Source organism: Littorina saxatilis, linkage group LG11 (genome assembly GCF_037325665.1).
Source record: "Littorina saxatilis isolate snail1 linkage group LG11, US_GU_Lsax_2.0, whole genome shotgun sequence".
In the NCBI taxonomy this organism is placed as follows: Eukaryota; Metazoa; Mollusca; class Gastropoda; order Littorinimorpha; family Littorinidae; genus Littorina; species Littorina saxatilis.
The window spans coordinates 7,343,623-7,364,543 of record NC_090255.1 but is presented as its reverse complement, the minus strand read 5'-3'; the positions used below and the strand labels follow the sequence as shown (position 1 = coordinate 7,364,543).

General features: G+C 39.6%; 1 protein-coding gene across 1 annotated transcript in view; it reads left to right on the top strand.

Annotated features, from left to right (window-relative positions):
* The first annotated feature begins 2,749 nt into the window (after positions 1–2,749).
* LOC138980806 (cadherin-related family member 1a-like) overlaps positions 2,750–20,921 on the top strand; it is a 52,842-nt gene continuing 34,670 nt past the window's right edge. The window contains exons 1-3 of the mRNA XM_070353693.1: positions 2,750–3,029; positions 6,409–6,588; positions 7,116–7,259. Coding sequence (XP_070209794.1) covers positions 2,750–3,029; positions 6,409–6,588; positions 7,116–7,259 — 604 coding nt within the window. The remainder of the gene's footprint in view (positions 3,030–6,408; positions 6,589–7,115; positions 7,260–20,921) is intronic.

Genomic DNA, 20,921 nt, shown 5'->3' with positions numbered 1-20,921 from the left:
TCTCTCCCTCTCTCTCTCCCTCAGTCTCCTCTTGCTCACCCTCTCTCTCTCTCCCTCCATGCCCCGCCCCCTCTCTCTCTCCCTCAGTCTCCTCTTGCTCACCCTCTCTCTCTCTCCCTCCATGCCCCGCCCCCTCTCTCTCTCCCTCAGTCTCCTCTTGCTCACCCTCTCTCTCTCTCCCTCCATGCCCCGCCCCCTCTCTCTCTCCCTCAGTCTCCTCTTGCTCACCCTCTCTCTCTCTCCCTCCATGCCCCGCCCCCTCTCTCTCTCCCTCAGTCTCCTCTTGCTCACCCTCTCTCTCTCTCCCTCCATGCCCCGCCCCCTCTCTCTCCCTCAGTCTCCTCTTGCTCACCCTCTCTCTCTCTCCCTCCATGCCCCGCCCCCTCTCTCTCCCTCAGTCTCCTCTTGCTCACCCTCTCTCTCTCTCCCTCCATGCCCCGCCCCCTCTCTCTCCCTCAGTCTCCTCTTGCTCACCCTCTCTCTCTCTCCCTCCATGCCCCGCCCCCTCTCTCTCCCTCAGTCTCCTCTTGCTCACTCTCTGTCTCTCTCCCTCCATGCCCCGCCCTTCTCTCTATTCCCCTCCTCTCACCTCTCACTCTCTGTCTAAGTAGGACACACAACCAAACACAAGCGTATATTTTTACCCCCATATATCACACACGTCGTGCAAATGTTTTGCTGATGTTGTTTTTGTGGTTGTCGTGATTTATGGTTGTGGTTGTTTGTCTATATTTACACTGAGCTTAGAGTTTACTGCACATATTTATTTGTACAGCAGTTTTTTGTTCTCCCTCGTTTCTTGTTTGAATTGTATGTGTGTGTGTGTGTGTGTGTGTGTGTGTGTGTGTGTGTGTGTGTGTGTGCGTGCGTACGTGCGTGTGCGTGTGTGTGTGTGTGTGTGAGTGCTTGCGTGCGTACGAGCGTGAGTGCGTGCGTGCTTGCGTGCGTGCGTGCGTGTGTGTGTGTGTGTGTGTGTGTGTGTGTGTGTGTGTTTTATTGACAATTAACGCCTGATTTTTTTTCTCGGATTTTGAACAAGCCATGTCAGAGTTTCATGAGTATCAATTTAAAAGCAGCTTTTCAACATTGACAATGAAATGCAAAGTGCTTCTTAAAATCTATTTTTAAATGGCAATCACCCGAGAAAGTCACATTGCTTTTGTTGTTGGTGTTTGAAGATTGACGATTACATTCTAGGTGGCATTCAGTCGAACTGTGAGTTGAACAAACCGTTTAATTATATTCACAAGCAATTTCTGCATAGATTTCTTGTTCAAAACTCACCACTTTTATCTATGCAAATGCAGTATCATTGGTAGCAAATGTATAACTCTTGGACCTGAAATGACCTTATAAATATTAGTAAATGTTTATTTCTGCAAAAACTAAATTTGAAACAACAAAAAATAATATACTCGTGATTATGAACATGCCATACTTAAAGGCTGACATAGTCCTATTTAATTAGTTTAATTACTTCCAGGGCTTTTCCCATCGTTACGGGGATGTATAAATTAAGCTTCCTGCAAAGTTTTAGGTTTGAAGTCCTTACCAATTACGAGAAATAATTAATTCTTTATTGCATTGTTTAGCAACAGTTCTCCAGGACTTGGGCTATTTTTAGACCGTTGACGTCACTTCGCGACGTTTCGTAAACCAAAGATGGCGTTTGAGACTGTTCTGTTTACATTCGACACTATCAACACCACTTTGCAATCCTGAAATAATTTTTTCTGTGTTCGAAAGCTACAGTCAATCGTTATTATATCCCCTTAGGTACAGTTTTATAACATTATTGGCACATGTAAACAATATGAATTAATTAATGAACGCTACGAATATGGCAGCTTTTATTATTAAAATTCACGCAATGTTGTGCCGAAGTAAGAATAAAAGTGTTGAATTAAACTGTACATACGTCTTAGTAGCCACACTGTTCTTAAACCTGAACACATTTTGTCAACTTCGGATGTAGTCATTTCTTTATTAAAGCTTTTGGAAATTGAAATAACATACAGGTGACAAGCACCCAACTCCTTGTTTGGAAATAAGTGATATCATCACACAATTCTATGGTCTGTGAGTTTCTTTCTTTTCTACCTGAAAATAACGATTATATTTAGTAAGTAGGCCTACATATAATCTTGTTTCAAACCACTCTTAATAATAATAATAATAATACGAGAATTTATAACGCGCACATATCTCACCACAAGGCGGCTCAAGGCTCAAGTGTTCTTGTGAAGCCGATATATGAATGTGAATCTCAAACACTAATTACTGTATGAAAACTTCTGAGAAAAATCTATATCTCGATCGCTATTGTACAAACTAAATACTGGTCTTATAATAGCCACAGTCCTTTCATCTTAATGCTCTTAATTCAAGATCTGGCCATGCTTGTAAGCCTACATATGATAAGACCATCCCTCCATGAGTATACATACCAAAATTCATCATCCTGACTGCTTCTAGTGGGAAATCACACTTTTAGTTGTGAATTCATTTCACAGATTGCCACCAGTGTGTGATGAGAAATTAATTCATTAAAAATCCCCACTGTTGATGTTTGGCGTGTATCTAAGTAGAGGAATACAATCATGTCCTTATGCCCAGTAAACGTCGGGTCAGATCGTAGATGCATGGTGAATCGAATCGTTTCCAGTAGCAGGAATGTGCCGTGAACGGATCACACGAATACTCACAAGCAATCAGATCTGTATTTGTTTCTCCCTGTTTTTGTTACGAAATGAACGATTTTGCATGTCAATTTCAGGCGCAATCAATACAACTGTTGAACTTTGACGAAACGACTCCAATCACGACAGTCACCTTGCACGAAGACACCACCACTCAGACTTCCTTGGCCATCGTGCGATGCGTAGATGGTGCCACACCTCCAGTAGTAATTGAAGACTGTGTCTGCAACCTGGTACGCACCATCCCTGCCAATGGGCCGTTTGATGTGTGGAAGCTCAACAACAACAACAACAACAACAACCAGGTCAACATTAACGTGAACGAGAAAGGTAGGATCAACAAAATGTAGCGTGGCAGTATCACGTGTGTTTTGTAATGTCCAACATCGCGGACGCCTGGATGTCAGCTGTTTTCTTGTGTCTATTTCGGTGTTGTTGGCAACGCTGAATGTATTTCTGTGGCCTTACGCATGTTCGGCTTTCAACCTTTCTTTTTTGGGACTAATTTAGGTCAATGTGTGCGATAATTGGTTTGTGTGCTTCTCCAAAAGAAAAACAAGTCGCGTAAGGCGAAAATACAACATTTAGTCAAGCTCAGTCGAACTCACAGAATGAAACTGAACGCACTGCATTTTTTCACAATGACCGTAGTCCGCCGCTTGTGCAAAACGGAGTGAAACTGACGAGCCTGTTCAGCGCAGTAGTGGTTTCGCTGTACTGCATAGCACGCTTTTCTGTACCTCTCTTCGTTTTAACTTTCTGAGCGTGTTTTTAATCCAAACATATCATATCTATATGTTTTTGGAATCAGGAACCGAACCGACGAGGATTAAGACGAAATTGTTTTTAAATCGATTTCGGAAATTTAATTTTGATTATAATTTTTATATTTTTAATTTTCAGAGCTTGTTTTTAATCCAAATATAACATATGTATATGTTTTTGGAATCAGAAAATGACGAAGAATAAGATGAAATTGTTTTTGGATCGTTTAAGAATTTTTTTTTTAATTACAAGTTTCCGATTTTTAATGACCAAACTCACTCATTAGTTTTTAAGCCACCAAGTTGAAATGCAATACCAAACCCCGGCCTTCGTCGAAGATTGCTTGGCCAAAATTTCAATCAATTTAATTGAAAAATGAGGGTGTGACAGTGCCGCCTAAACTTTTACAAAAAGCCGGATATGACGTCATCAAAAGTATTTATCGAAAAAAAGAAAAAATGTCCGGGGATATCATTCCCAGGAACTCTCATGTCAAATTTCATAAAGATTGGTCCAGTAGTTTAGTCTGAATCGCTCTACACACACACACGCACAGACAGACAAACACACACACACACACACACACACACACACACACACACACACACACACACACACACATACACCACGACCCTCGTCGACGCGTCTCGATTCCCCCTCTATGTTAAAACATTTAGTCAAAACTTGACCAAATGTAATAAAATGAGAAAAAAACAACTCATGTGCCTAAGGCCTTTGGACTGTTGGAACTTTGTTGTTTGTCCTTTGCTCTTTATAACTGACTTTATCACTAATCTGCAAGAAAGCAAAGCGTACAACGTTTTAAATTGTTTAACAAGCACAGGAACAACATTACTGTGTTTGTATTCACCTATGCATGACGGGTTCATCCAATACATTCAAAAGTCCTACTCCAAAATGGGTTGAGAAGCCCGAAATCATAATCGAATGTTATCCTCGACGAAAAACAATTGACGCTTTAACTGAGAATTTCGACATCTTGGGTTGTTCTTCATTCTTTCGCGCAACTCCTTCAAATGTACGAACCCACTCGAACACTCCCCTCATCCTCAGACATCCCTAAAGTCCACACAAAATCCTACGGCGAACTGACGTGCCTTCTCTGCCTCTGTCCCGCCCGTCTGGAACAGCATCCTACAAAGTGTCCGTCATTCCCAATGAATCCCGTCCTTCAAATCTGCCCTCAAAACCTACCTCTTTAAACAGCACTTCTTGTCATTCCAAAGTGATGCCTAAATCACCTACTACCACCCCCGCACCCCCCCTCGCGCCCTTGTACCGAATAATGTGTAAATAGGGCTTTTAAAGTGAGTTGTTTTGAAAAAATGTTGTATGTAGTGTATGAGCATGTCTGTATACAGGTCGTAACTGAGTGTTTGGGAGTTTGTTTTTTGGCATTGTACAATGTTGGATATTTGTTGGGCTCCGGGATAATTGTTTTATTTCACTGTATTACTTGGATTTTTATCAATTATAACCAGACTTCAGCTTCAGACAGAGAGAGAAATGTTCTTGCATCCACTCTATGCATGCAGCAACAACCCAATAAAATTGACTTAAGAGTGATGACAGCTTCGACGGGATTTTAATCCAGTAGCTATAAAGCAAGGTTGGCAAAATAAGGGCACAAAGGCGGCAGTAGGCATGGCTTTTAAAAACCCCATCCCCCTAAGCTGAAGAAGCCTAATCCGTAATAGGACCGGAGGTTGTTTCGTATTCTACGAACTGATATATTCTTTTACCCCCTACGCAGCCTCTTTTTCGCGAAGACTTCCGGCTCTTTGGCAGCGGGCCCCGCGTGCATACGGCCGCTGAAGGAAATGTACCCTTTCAGATTCCAGTCGTATGCCAGCATGCGATCTGATCCTAGTTACCATTCGTAGATGGAGAAAAGGTCAACAACTAGGGGACCCAGTATCCGTTCATACCTCAGCTTACATCGGCGTTCGGGCATTCCAGAATCCTGGGTATTTAATTGGTGCACTTTGCGCAACCACACCTTTGTATTTAGGTGTCTACATTGAATTTCTTGGCTAAAGCCTATGTTACATTTTATGTAAGCCACAGTTACTTGTATTAGCCATGTCTACTTATCGAAAAAGACGTCTTCTCGCGCTGCGTTCAAGACGGAAGAGGAAGTTGGGAGGTTTAACTCCCTTGAATTATCGTAGGTTTGACTTTCTACAGAAAAGCGACCAAATTATCTTTTCCGATTGTCTTACGGAGGTCTCAGCCGAACCAGGTCATAACCAAATTTAAGTAAAGACTTAAATTGTTGTATGAGTGTGTGTGTGTGTGTGTGTGTGTGTATGTGTGTGTGTGTGTGTGTGTGTGTGTGTGTGTGTGTTTACAAGTGTGTGTGTGTGTGTGTGGCGGTGTGTGTGCGTGCGTGCGTGCGTGCGTGCGTGTGTGTGTGTGTGTGTGTGTGTGTGTGTGTGTGTGTTCCTTTTGCTATTGTACATTGACGTGAGCCCTTGCAAGAAGGGGCAATTAATACGTATAAATTACTATTATCAATGAACGGTTGCGAAATGTTTCCTTTGTTTCTCCTAGACATTGTTGTATAATATGATTGAGATCATTTAACTGTTCTCACCAGTATAGTAGGGTTTTTTTGTTTTTTTTACATCTAACCGTCAGCTTTTTACTTGTCCAAGTCATGTTCATAAATCCATATGCACGCAGCGAAAAATTGACAGGCGACAGTTATAAACTTCTCGGACGAAAAGGTCCCATCATGTACTGTCACCATGTGAAATTTGTGTTTACTTCCGACGAAGCGAGGTTTTGCGCGACGCTCTAAATGTCAGTTTGTAGTTTGTCGACTTCGAGTATAATTATATGACTTGTGTCACTACTTTGTAATTTACGGGAAATGTGGGAATATTTGAGTTGACAGTATCTTGTTATTTTCCTTGTGCAGACTTCAAAGCCTACTTCGTCGGAACAGCACAAGCCACCTCGACAATTGACTACGACACGCAGAGAACACACCTCATCATAGCTCGCTGCGCCTCTCCGACTACGCCTTTTACGGCATCGGTCACCATAGAAGTGGATATTCTGCCCAATCAGCAGCCGGTGATCAGTAACTATCCTTCTGGTAAGCGTCTTTGTTTTGCTGCCTGAGAGAGACTGGCTATCTGACAATAAGTTTATAATAAAAGGTTAAATGCAATGCACCTTGTTATATTATAAAACTCTCCCTTGGACAAACATACTACCTGAAATAAAGAGAGAAAGTGAACGAGATAGATATAGAGAGAGACAGAGACTTAGATGGAACTTTAGAGAGAGAGAGAGAAAGAGACAAAGACAGAGAGAGACAGAAAGAGAGAGAGAGAGAGAGACAGACAGACAGACAGAGAGAGAGAGACATAGAGACAGAGGGACATAAAGAGAGAGAGAGAGAGACATAGAGACAGACAGACAGACAGGGAAACAGAGACAGAGACAGAGACAGAGAAAGAGATAGTAAGGGAGAGAGAGAGAGAGAGAGAGAGAGAGAGAGACAGAAAGTGAGATAGTAAGGGAGAGATAGAGAGAGAGAGACCAACATGCGGACAGACAGACAGACAGACAGACAGAGAGTCACATCTAACTTGTGAATGTGTAATTTTGTGTGTGCAGCCTCCTCACAGCCTTTGACCGCCAATCAGGCCAATCCAATCGGGACTACCGTCTACACAGTGACAGCAAACGACCCAGAGGGTGATGCCCTGACATACACCATGACACAAAGCCCGGACAGAAACTGGCTGACGATTGGTGCAAGTATGTGGTCTTTGGCTGTGAAGGGAGAATGATTATATTGAATGCGATCGAAACACTTTTTTTCTGTACACAAAATTAACAACGTGATGGAGATCATATTTTTCCCACGATACCCCTATTTGCAATTTTTTTGCATGTACCAACATTGTAAGGGGTAATTGGTGGGTTAAGAGTGGATATTTGTCGGATCTCCCAGGTCAACTTGTGTCCAGACCTGCTAGTGACTTAACCCCCTTCGTATGTACACGCAAGCACAAGACCAAGTGCGCACGAAAAAGATCCTGTAATCCCGTTTGGTGTTCGGTGGGTTATAGAAACACGAAAATACCCAGCATGTTCGCGATGCAGCTGACCCCCGCAGGGTACAAGACAGTCTCCTTCCCCCGCCTGGCTGGGCGTGGTGGAGGCATCGCCGTCGTCTACAAGGACCACATGCATGCTGCAGCGTCCTTCTCGGACAGCCTCCCCTTCCCCCAAGAGAAAGGGAGAATGTACGTTCTGGCTCACCGATTCCGACAGACCCTAAATATTAACGCAAAATAGGCTTCTGGACTAAACTTTTACTAAAATGAAACATGCGACAAAATCAGAAAAATACTGCATAAATCCATACAAAAAAAATACAGTAAAGTAAGGTTGTTTTGAACCAATTCCGGGTCTGTCGGAATCAGTAACCCAGAACGTACATTCCCCCTTTCTCTTATACAACCACGGAAATTACGAGCCGTTGCAGGTGTTCTTTATGGATATCCTGGATTTTTTGCTGTTGGTCTCCTCTTTCGTTTTATTTACAGCAAGCTAAATAATCGTCTCGTATCGAAAACAAAAGCAGACGACAAATTTAGTCAGTTGGAGTTGTCTCCCGTACTCCTGTAGCATGCACTAGTCAGTTTAGATCAGTGCGCTGCACCAGACGGTTCGGGAATTCCCGACAAAAGAAAATATCCACACGCGGCACTGGCAACTTCAGTGTCAGCTGAACACGAGAGCGTTCGGTCTTTTAGAAGATTTGTATCTTGAAATGAAAATTAACGAATAATGCGCTGTCCGAAGGAATGGAGTACATATCGGACAATGACCACGCTCAGGCTAAAACGATAGGACATCTGATCGACACTGATGCGGCAATGTGAATCGGACATTTGGGGATTTTCATCGTTATATGTCCGATGTCCGACGCCTAACGACATCCCTGCCTACATTATTCTGATTGATCACAACCAAACCTACTATCATTGGACACATCCAAATGCAAGCGTCTGTTCTTGAAAATTTCCCACTGATCTAAAAATAAAACCAGTGCAATTTCCTCTGTCGCGCTTTGCCACAGAAACTCACGGTTTGGCCTGTATTTCTGATTTGTGCGCAAAAGCTTTTTTTCTTTTTTCTTTTTTTTTAACATAACAATGTTTAATGTCACTGTATGTTTAAAAGACCATGGTCATATTTGTAAAAAAAATGTTAAATTAGAAAATAAATAAGACTTTGGTATATGATTTTTCCTACACCTGTGCTGAAAATAAGACATAAAAATGTTGGTATATAAGTCGCTCAAATACAAGAAGGAATGAATGGCTCGGTTTGAGTTTGTTGCAGTTGACCCTGCACAATACAATCTATGATGTTTTTGGTAACAATTTTGCCGTGACGTATTTCACAACTTCCTGTGTTACACAAACTCAATTTTGCCTGTACCAGAAACAAGCCAGCTCCGAAATTCTCAAGAATTCTAGGATTCTAAAAATAGTACCGTTCACGCGTGAACGGTAGGTCTTGCTGGTAAACCGGCGGCTTGGGTCACTCTGTTCCAACGCTTCGCTTCACTACGCTTCAATATTTAGGCTGCCTTTCCAGGCGGCCACCGAGTGCACTTTATGCAAATGACTTGTGTAATATTGTTCCACCACGATTGGTTCTGGTGTATCACGTGGTTCATGAATATTAAAACTTGTTTATTGAATCAAGCTTTGACAAGTGTACTTGGTGGCTGCTTTGAAACTCAACAAAGCCTACTCCCCTTTCACAAACACTTCCCCGTCATAGCGGGTTTTCCCGATTGACAAAAATTCTTATTACACACTCATACTATTTGCGTTTGTTCTCCAGTGTCCAATTGCATAAGAATATTCTGGTGATGAATAAACGCGCTTTGTGTCATTAGCATCTAAAGATTTCTTGTTTACAATAGTTGTGTTGATCTGATGAAGCGCGGAACTGATCTTAGGGTTGTCATGGTGAAACACTCGCTTCTGAAACAGTGCTTCCTTGTAGTTATCATGCGATATGCTCGACTTTACAACCTGTTTGCTTACACCCTTTGCTTTTTTAACCACCCCTTTCTCACTTGCAACACTGTACATCTTTGCACGCAATCCAACATACTCCTTAATTATCTTCCCATTCATTTCATCTTTCATCTTTCCAATAACCTTCTTGTTAACATTTGAGTGCAATGGTGATTCTTTAGGGTAGTCGCAAGTGTCATAAAAAGAATCTTTTCCTTTTACTGCAGGACTTTCAGCTTCTAGATCTTTGTAAATGTCATCCGCTGGAATGTCAAGTAAGAATGAATCTGTGTCTGTGTAAAGTACTCTCGATTTGGGATATCTTGGTTTCAAATAATCATACAAAAACTCAAGCATCAACAGTTTTGACAACTCTAGCACAGTAAAGCCTATGAATACTGGTTTGTCAAGCTTGACTACAAGTTTTTTCATTAAGATACCATACAGCTGTTCATGAAAGTATTTAAAGTCTTGATACTGTGGTTTGGATGTCAGCTTGATGGCCTCATTTTCTCTTGTAACAAGTCTAACATCCTTTCTCTTGTGTGGGTTTTCCATTGTCTTACCAAAGCAACTGTTGTTCATCAGTTTAAAAAAGTCTTTCTCCGATGCATCAGCGGCTTTGGTTCTCAGTTCTGTGTTTTTCATGATGTAAGGTTTCATAAACTGTTCTTGATCAAATAAAATTATACGATGAACAGCCTTCAAAATTAATCCATGTCTAATGTAAAACTGTAACAGTCTGTAGTGACACACATACTTCTTTTTGTGAAACAGATTGGGCACCAGCTTTGGAGGTTCTCTTGGGTTTACTTTTAACCTCTCAGCCGCCAAAGGATAATCATTATGTAGATCATGAAGTGATAGTGGATAGTCTAAGTCAACTTCTAGTATCCATCCCTTTCGACTGTCTGGGCCTGCTTTTAATATTGTCAGCACAACACATTGTGAAAATGGTCCTGAATAGATCTTAAAGTTCCGAAGTGGAAGCGTCTGACACATTGCCCAACCATACAAATTGTTTGCATCTAGATACATGATGTAATTAGAAGGTTTCATAGGATCAAAGTCGTCCAAGTATTTGTTGTTGGCTTTGCAGTAATTGTGTGAAGCCATACTGATTCCTCCACGTAGTCCATTTTCAATCATCTGAAGTGTAGGAAGATCTGATAGCAAGTCAATCTTTACTCCTGTAAATCTAAGAAATGCATCCCAGCTCATGCCTGGTGCAGATATGTAATGTGAAGGATCTAGATTGTAGTGCTTCATACATGTTCTTCTGTAATTCTCAAATATATCTGCAAGTAAACAAACATCAGCCAACAAATATTGATCATGATAATCACCCATTGTATTACATCCTAATTTATTCCATGCAGTCTTAGCGTGTTCATAGTCTTCGTCACTTATACCTTTACCCTTCAGCCGTGAGAAGTAAGCATCCTTTGGTGGTAACTCATCTTCATCAAACCTCTCCCACGAATCCATGTATTCATATGGATAGACTCCCTTTCTAACTAAGTCACTGTCAAAGTACTTACATGTGATTGGGAAAGCAGTTAGTGATGAAGATAAAGACTCAAGTGTTCCCATCAGATGTTGAGCAGAATCGTAGAAGTGTAAACTATTCAGAGTAAAGGCCATGTACTTTTCTGAAGACTGCGCAATGCATCTTGCTTTGTATTCATCAGTTACTGCCTGCATGATCAGATGTGAATCATAACCGCGCAAGTTATGGAAGAAGATTGGAAGCTTCCAAGTCTTAGGATCAAACTTTAATTGTAGATTACATTTGCTGTGTGCTGCTCCTCGGAACTGCCCACTTACATGATCATGATCTCTTACTATTGGATTGTCTATGTTTGGTGTTAGACTTTGTTCGCATATCCAACACTGTGTGGTAGAGTTAAACTGTTCTTGGTCTTCAGGTTTCATAACAATGTCTGAAAGATTCAGTTGTTTGGAGCAGTCATTTCGCACTTGGTTCATTTGCTGTAAGAAGTTCTTTGCTGCATTAGGTCCTCTGTACAATTGCGGTTTAGAATGTTTACCATCTGAACTAACAACAATAAATGCATATGAACAGACTTGATGATTACTTAGAGTTACTGTTTTAGGTAGGTCTTTTGGTAAAGGTCCTTCATATGGCACAATGATAGATTCAAAGTCAGCATAAACAACATAAGGACTTTTCTGTAGTTTGCATACATTCTTAAAATACACTTTGCTGTCTGGCGGTGGTGTTGTTAACTTCACAACCGCATCATCAACGCTCTTACAATGTTGCTTGTGTATAAGTGCTGCATGAATTGATGGAATACGCAAGAGACATCGCCTACAAAAGTCTTGTTTACTATTGTGATTGCTTGTGCTCGCCATCAGTCTACTCATTGTACGAATCAAAGTGTAATGATATTTTACACCATCAGTCATTAGTAACATGTCAACATGGTTAGTATCACAATCACCAATCGTTGGTGAGTTCTTTGATATTCTGACTGGTTTCAGTTCATCTTCCTCATCCCACGTGTAAACATTTACGGTGATGGGTTTGTTTTGCTGTTCAAATTTGTCAATGCTTGTAATGCTGACAGGAAATTCAATACCAGTAAAGTTTAGTTTATTTCTGTATGCATGATAGTTAGACACTCTTTCTGCATTTTTCTTTACACTGTACAGTCTTGCCAGAACACACCACATAAAACATTTGTCATCATCATTCTTTATGTTCAGCACAGCACGTTTTTTGACAAGAGCAGGAGGTAAAGGTATGTAACTTCTACCTCTGATGGGGGCAAATTTACTTAGCTTCAATTCTATTTTTAGAATTTCACCTTCTGACCATCCGGATCCTTTCATCTTTGCATCCTCTGCAGCTTGCTCAAACCGTTTCATCATTTCATCTGCCCAGTTTCCATTCAATTCTGCCATAGAATTAAGTGCTAGTTGTCTGGTTGAAACATGAACTTCTAGCACCTCATCACTGACTGTTTTGTATTTTATTAAACTGACTATCTGCACTTTTACTGGAGGTTCAATCAACAAATTGTTTGGAATTTGTTCAATGGCGTCTTGCACACTGGACTGCACATTTTGAGGATCCGTTACTTGTAATTCAACGGTGTCAAATACTGTCGATAAAGATTCTAATACAGAGTCTTCCATCGCTGTGAGTTTGATTTTATAACTCAAAATAAAAATATAAATTAAAAAAATGAAGTTGCAATTCTTTCTCAGAGCTTCCATTTTTGTTAACACTATAAAATCTGAAATAAAAAATCATTTAACATTTGTACCACGTGGAACTAATTGTAATTCCTCTTTTACAAAGGCTCTTTGCGGTGCTGGTTCTCTCAAGTAATATATAGGTGGATTTGTCTCTACTACTCTCTTGATTTCATGAATGTCAATACTCCAGATTGGATCCGTTGCACGCTTCCTGCTGTCACCCTCAGCTTCACCGGGTGCATATAAATATCTGACTTTCTGATTGAAAGGTAGTAATGCCACTGGTGTTGTTGACTTTGGAGCAACAGGTATTGTTTTCTGTTTGATTGCATCAACTGGTCTTAACCCTGTAGCTTTAAATACCTCCAGATTCATTGCTCTAAGTACTGATGGTAATCTTTTGACCCATTCAGTGTTACGCAATTTACTTTCTGTGTCCAAAAATTCCTGATGGTACTGATATGAAAACAGTTTTTCTGCCAACTGTTTGTTAAAGCTCTCAACAATAGCCTGTGACCTGTGGTTTCCTGGAATACCTCTCTTCACTGTAACATGATGTTTTAACAGAAGCTGGTTGACAGCTCCTTTAAACTCCTTACCATCATCGCACTGAATCATTCTGGGATACTTTAGTGGTCCACGTCTGTAAATTTCTTGCAGGGCAACAGCTGTAGCTATAGCACTTTTCTCTGTCAACGGTTCAGCATCTTTGTATCTTGTTGCAACATCAACTACAGTCAGTGCATACTTATATTTCTTCCTTCTGACTGTGTCATGCGGTAAATACAGCAGGTCTATTTGATGAGTGTCATTCGGTTTAATGTTAACAAAGTGTGGTCGTGTAATTTTTCTTGGTGCAGGTAAATAGATCTGCCAAACTGCCTGCTTTGACAACCATTTCTTTGCTGTATCTTGAGAAACACCTGCTGCGTCACTGAGCTTGTCAATAGCAGTTCTTCCTTTCCAGTATCCTTTTGGGGAATAATATATTTTAGATAACAAAGCATCACTCATGGTTTTTTAAATGACAGAATATTAAGATTTGACAGCACGCGCAATAAAGTAAACAACAGCCATACCAATAACAATGAAAACAATCTCGCCCACCTTCTGCTCTTCTGAAGGCTGATAAAAGTCACCCAGTTTTGGAGGAGCACTTGTCTTCATTTTCTTTCCAGTTACAAGATAGTATTCTTGAATGGCTGCATCAACATTGGCAAAGGTTTTGTTTGCATGTCCTTGCTGCCTGAGTTTATCATTCATAAAGTCTAACTGCGCAATTCGTTTCTTCTCGTATTCATCCTGTGCTTTCGCCAGTTGTTCCATGGCTTTGTTGTGCCTTTCCCTCTCTTCACCATTTTGCAGTTTAGAAAACAAATAGTTGCTGCCAGAAAATGCAAGCGCATTTACAATCGCACCTCCCACCATCATAACCAAGCTAGCCATTTTATTGTCTTACATGTTTATATTTTCTGGAATAATTCCTTGCTTCACCAGGAAGTCTTTTGTTGCAAAGGAAGCTGTCACAACACCAATTAGTTTAGCACCGTCTTCGAAGTCTAACTTTCCCAAGTCGGCTGGTTTCATTCTGAGGAGACTTTTACCCAGCATTGTGTAACCTACACTCAAGCCTCCAATCACTGCAGCGTGATAAACTAGATTAACTATTGTCTTTTCAGAACTCATTTTTATGTTATCAAAATTAAAATATTAAAATTATTCCATATGAAATGAATCCACTGCAGGTACTACTGTGGCCTTTGTTATTGTTTGTACTGCTTTGTTTGTTGGTTTTGGTGTTTCTGATTTTGGTGTTTCTGATTTTGGTTTTTCTGACACTTTATATTTGCCTTGCCAAAGTTTGTAAAGCAAGTATCCACCTCCTCCAACAACAGCTGCTACAGCTACTTTTCTGTATGATAGAAATGAAGATTTTAATTCTTGATCAGTTTGTGTGACCTTAGTCACTTCAGGAATGTTTGGTGTCTGCTCAACTTCAGACATAATGTTCTGCTTTGCCTTTTGATTTAACTTTTTTTGTCTGTTCCATTCGGCTAGTTTTTTTCCTGCTTCTACTCTACCAGGTTTCTTTGTCACTGTGTTCACTTCTGGTATTTTCGTCTGCTCCACTGTCTGCTTCAACTGATCCGTCATCTTTTTTATTCTGAAAATTAATGTGTTTGAAAGTAATTAATCCAGCAACAAATGGTACTAATAAAGCACCAAATCGATAATACAGGTCACAGGCAAGAGATTCGAGGGACTTGGAAACAACAGGGTCATGAGTTAGATCATGTGTTAAGTCTTCCTCCGAGTCGAGAGGTGTAAAATGTCCAAAAATCTTTGTGTACAAACCTATAACAGTCTGTCCAATACTTCTAACCATCTTAGAACCAAGCACTGATTCATACCGTCCATGATACTTTTCTATATCTTCTGAGGAAAGATGTTGTACTTCTTCCACAGTTAACTGCTGCCCAAGGTAGTGTTTTGTTTTTCCACAAACAGCAAGTGAATACAATCTTTCTTTTTTATCAGGTATAGTCCTACTGTCACAGATTTCAATATCTGTAACAGTCTGCATCAGCAATTCATCACAGTTCATTTTATTTTGATGCAGAATAAAATAAAAATCTAGTAATTAAACTTGAGTAAGAACTTGGGTAGGAACTTAACAAGAACTTAGGTAGGAACTTGAGTAAGAACTTAGGTAGGAACTTAACAAGAACTTGAGTAAAAACTTAACAAGAACTTAGTAAGAACTTGACAAGAACTTAGGTAGGAACTTGAGTAAGAACTTAGGTAGGAACTTAACAAGAACTTAACAAGAACTTGAGTAAGAACTTAGTAAGAACTTGAGTAAGAACTTGACAAGAACTTGAGTAAGAAATTGACAAGAACTTGGTAAGAACTTGAGTAAGAACTTGACAAGAACTTAGCAAGGATTTCTACAAACATACATACTGAACTGGTTGATCAGTTTTTAAAACCAGTTTCGAGTGCTTAGAAGATTTCAGATTATTCTTTATTCTTTCTCTCTCCTGTTTGTTTTCAATGACATCATTTTCTCGAAGACACTCTTCAAAACTGTCACGGTCCTTTGAATAGAACAATGTTATTGTTTTGAGTTGCTCTCTAAAGTCTTTCAGAACTGCATTGTATTTTTGTGTTAATATCCAAACTGATATTAATGCATGTCGTCCACTGAATGCAAGCTTTGCTAGTGCACTTTTCTTTCTAACAATGTCACGTTCTGCTGCACAGTCATCAATAATAAACAGTGTTGGCGTGTTCTGAAAAAGATCGAAATAATGCTCCAAGCAAACATTTAGACGATCAGAAGGATTTACAATAAATATATTTTGATCAGACCATATGAATTTTCTCTCCTTGTATGTTCTGTTATGCTTTATGGTTGGACAGAATATGACTATGTGTTCAAAGTGATTTATGTAAACAGTCTGTAATAAATCCAAAACATATCTTGTTTTGCCGCAACCTGTTGCCCCACAAATCAAAGAACAGTGTGGATCTTTTGGAAGAAAATCTAGATACTTCATTTTAACACGTTCAATAAACAATATCCTGTAATCTGCTTTCAGAGATGTTTAACTGCGCATCTGACACAACAAACACGTAGATCTTAACTGATTTACTACTACTCCCTACTTCCTTTTCAATTTGTATTGTGATTCCTTCTGATCCGTTTTCAATTCGCCTTCCACTTCCATGCAGTTTGTTGTCGTCAGTTGTTCTGAGATCCAGCCATAACGCATATTTATTTGTCAAGAAATCTTCTACGCCAACACCGTGTAAATGTAGATCTTTAGCCACAAGATCAGATGTTGGGTCTTTCAATCTTCCTCCAGTAAAGTACTTTCTTGCTTCATCATAGTGTTGGTATGGCAGCATGCCAGATGCAAATATTTGGTTTGGCTGCCCTTCAATTGTGCAATATACTCTATTGATTAGTGGATTGTAAAACTTTTCTATTTGCCTTTCATATGAATCTTTTGGTTCCTCAAACAACATAAGTATTCCCTTCATTGACCTAGCTGGTGTATTCAAGTTAATGTTCCAGATTGGATCAGCCTGGCTTTTTGAAAGTGTACTGTGATTCAACACTCTTTCATAATAGATAGGCAGCTTAGAACTGTACTGATTTTCTATAAGTCTAGCCAGTTCAGGATGGTTTACAACATCAAACTCTAAAGAAATTCCAGACACCTTATACTTTGCTTCCGGGTCTTCTGAAAGCATAACACGATCATAACTATTGAAAGTCAGGTCGTATGACAGCCTGTCACGCAATGCTCCTTGATAGAAGGGAGGATGTGAATTTATGAGTTCAAAGTCAAGTGGAATACAAAATTTGTTTCCAAAAGCAACATTGACAGCGTTATCTTTTTTGTTGTCAGCTTTATCTCCTGCTCCTATTCTAACTTTTATCCCATTGTCTGACTGAATCCCTTGAAACACTCTGTTTTTCTTTTCATTGTCAGTCAACCAATTATCTGCGTAAACTAAAAAAACATCTGCATTATTCAATGACATCACTTCCCGCCCTTCCAGTTTGACAGTAATCTTCCTCACAATTGCTCTTCCTACATTATAAGCCAAAGTCCTATTTGCATCTGAGCCAGATTCTAATTCTAATTTGAATGATAGTCTTACAGTGCCTGGTACAATAACATCGTTCTTACCTAGATTAGGAAACCTAACAGTAAGTATTTCATTCTGATCAATAGTAGAAGGATTATTTGTAACTATAACTGTTTGCCTTATTCCTTTTACCCCGAGAGGTTCTTTCAGCCTTCTGTAAGGATCAAGAACAGAACCGAACGATTGTGCCATCTTTTTTTATTTTCAAAATAAAAAATAAGTTACAAATGGCAGAAGGTGGATTTGAAGATTTATTTGAGCCAGCGGACGACATGAGCGAAGCAATCCCTTTGGTTCCCTACCATCATTCACTGCATTATGAGGTGGCACGACATGAACTTCTGGAAGGTAAAGTTAGAGATTTCTACAAAAGTTTAGGAGAAGAACCTGATGTTTTAGATCCAAACCAGTTCAAAATGGAAGCAAATCATTTATATACAACTAACGATAAAGGAGAAAAAGTCCAACTTACATATAAATCTAATCCTGCTAAGTTTCTATCAAAAGTTTCACTAAAACAAAAACTTACTGCTAATCGACTTAGGCAATTAGATATTGTGCCTAGCACACGGTCATCATCTTCCCATGTTGTTTCCTTACTTCAACAAGCAGAACTAGGACTACCAACTGCTACTCAAATAGAATCTGTTCCATTGCAAGATCTTAATAAACTTGCAGAAGAGGCTGATCAACTTATACAAGAGATAGAGACTTCTTTTTCTGAGGAAACTTCACTGAAGACTCCACATGAACTATTACCTATGAGAGAAATAGAAGCCCTTAATCAATCACTACAAACCATCAGAGGTGAAATAGCAAATAATCTGTCAAAACTAGGTCAGCTGGATGAAGATATAAACAAAGAGAAACAAAAACTTGCTGATGCTGATGATTTGAACCTAGAACAAGAAGTAAAAAACAGAATTTCTAAGCGTTTAAAAGATTTGCAGGAGGAGAAAGCCATAAGGTTAGAAGTTCTAAGTAACAATAGAGAACAACTGAGAACACAGGTCAGCAGAATAAAAAATACAATTCAAAGAATCCTTTACGAAGACACAACTCTTGCTGAAAGAATTAGAACGCTTTTCAGAGAGCAGGGAATCACAATAGCTAGTATACTAACTGCGTTAGGATTTGCAATAAGCACATTAGTGTTAACATTCACAGGTGGCACTGTCACACCTCCACCTCCACCTTCACCTTCATCTCCATCTGATCCGGGATGGGTAAAGAAACAACTCAAACACATTGCAGAACTATTAAAGAAACTAGCAGCAAAAGCTTTGGATGCACTTCCAGGAATCATTGGTTCAATTGTTAGCTGGCTGTTATCTTTTGCAGGTAAAGTTGTTGGTTTCATGGCTGAACATCTCTGGACTCTAATAGTTTTAATTGCAGGTGTTCTGCTAACGAGAATAAAGCAAAAGTAAGCCTACACCCACTCCACCAATTACTAGAGCAGTCTTCTGCGATTCATGATCATCACTAATACTAACAGCTTGATCATCACTAGTGACAGAATGATCTTCACCTGCAGCGTGATCTTCACTTGTCACGCTTTGTTTCTGTTCATTGTGATATGGCTGTAGCATCGTTCTGATTTCTGAATTCAGTTCTTCACCCTTTCCAAGCGGCTGGGTGTCACTAGCAATAATGATTTCATTGTTATAATTTGTTATTGTTCCAATCTGCAGCTGGAGATCAGAAGGTAACATGTAAAGGCCGTTACCAACAGCAAAGTCAACTTTTGATCTTGCATAACGGAGAGAGTCTTGATACCTTTTGATGCTGGAAGGCAGATCAACTGCAGAGTTTATGACATCTTCTAAATTTGATAACAACTGTTTCTGTGCACCAAACCCTGTGCTTGTTCTCATTATGTTTGATCGTGTCTGTGCCTGCGAGCCTAGCAAGCACCACGCATATGTTCGGATAGATTCATTGATCCTTTCAACACCTGATCCAGTGAAACCTTTGCCGGTGTCTAATATAAAAGTAGTCCATGCATTGTGGTGCTGTTGTTCTATTGATCCTAACTGTACCTGCACATTTGAAGAAAAAGATGTATGACCTGGCCAGTAATCAAAATTATACCTCCTGTGGACACCCCATAAATATAGTGTTCCCATGCCATGGTTTTTGTCTTGCTTTTGCCTAAAGTCGGTCTTAAAATCTATATTGAATTCATTGTAGAGACGCTCATACACTTTCATGTTTATCCTATTGTTGAATGGGTTCCAGCTCTTTTCATGCGGCATTGGTGCCTGAAGTTCAGACAAGATTCTCCTGCACTGATAGTAAACGTGAAATGTGTACACACACTTTGTCAGTAAGTTTGAATTATTCATGTGGTCTGCATAGGACACTCCACATCCTGTGGTTGCACAGAATATTGCAAAGTTTAACTGATTCTGATAGAACTGAATTGGGTGAGAGTTCCACATCTTTGGAACACTATCATTTTTGATTGGGGGATTTAGGTAAGAATGGAATGGGTCAGGCACTTTAACGCGAATGGATTCTGTTTCTGTTACAGCAAAGTCCAACTCATGGAAAGAAATAGTCTTTGGATTGTAATATGGTCCAGTTTTGTATTTAATGTCTTTGTTGAATTTATACTGACTCATTTTTGTTGTTGAATAAAAAATGTTTATCACACTAACAAATGTGAAGACTGGTGTGCCAGTTAAACTTGCAAACCCTATCAACAATCAAAATGGAGGAATGAAAGTTGCACTGCATGAAATTATGTACAAGGTTACTTGGTATAATATCAGTAAAAAAAAGGCTAACAACTGGGTTAGAATTAATGGTAAAACACATTCTGTAGAAGATGGTTACTATGACTTCTGCACTTTAGAGAAAGAATTGTTTGCTCCAGTAGGTATTACAGCGAGTTTAAATCATGCAAGTCTCATTGCTACTCTTACTATGCCCAAAACTAGAGAAGTAAACGTTGAGTTTCCAACCAAACTCCTTGATATGCTTGGAATTACAAATTTATACAAGGGAACACGTCCCATTGACATGGATGTTAACAGTGTACTGTTTGTTCACATGAGAGAGCTTAACACATCCTATAATCTGTTTAATGATCAGCGTTCTGATCTGCTTAGAATTCTTCCACCGAGTGATGCCTCTTTTTGTAAAATGCACGTGCCAACATTTAAGACACTTCAGTTCAAGGACTTGGAGGAAGGGTGTCATGAATTCCTACACATTGATCTGAAAAATCAAAGTGGACAACCAGTTGATTGTTTGTTTAACATTACATTGGAAATAGTTCCATAAAATATTGAGTATTAAAATGTCGAGTGGACCTACAATAGCTTATCCTGTTGCATGTTCAACTATAGAGTTGAAAGATTTAGCAGACGCTATCGACTTTGAGAGCAATGCTGAAGTTGGTGCAGTGTATGCATTCGAGTTTACAGACACCGGTTATTACAAGAGAAAGGAAATCGACGATGAAAAGAAACCAAGATTT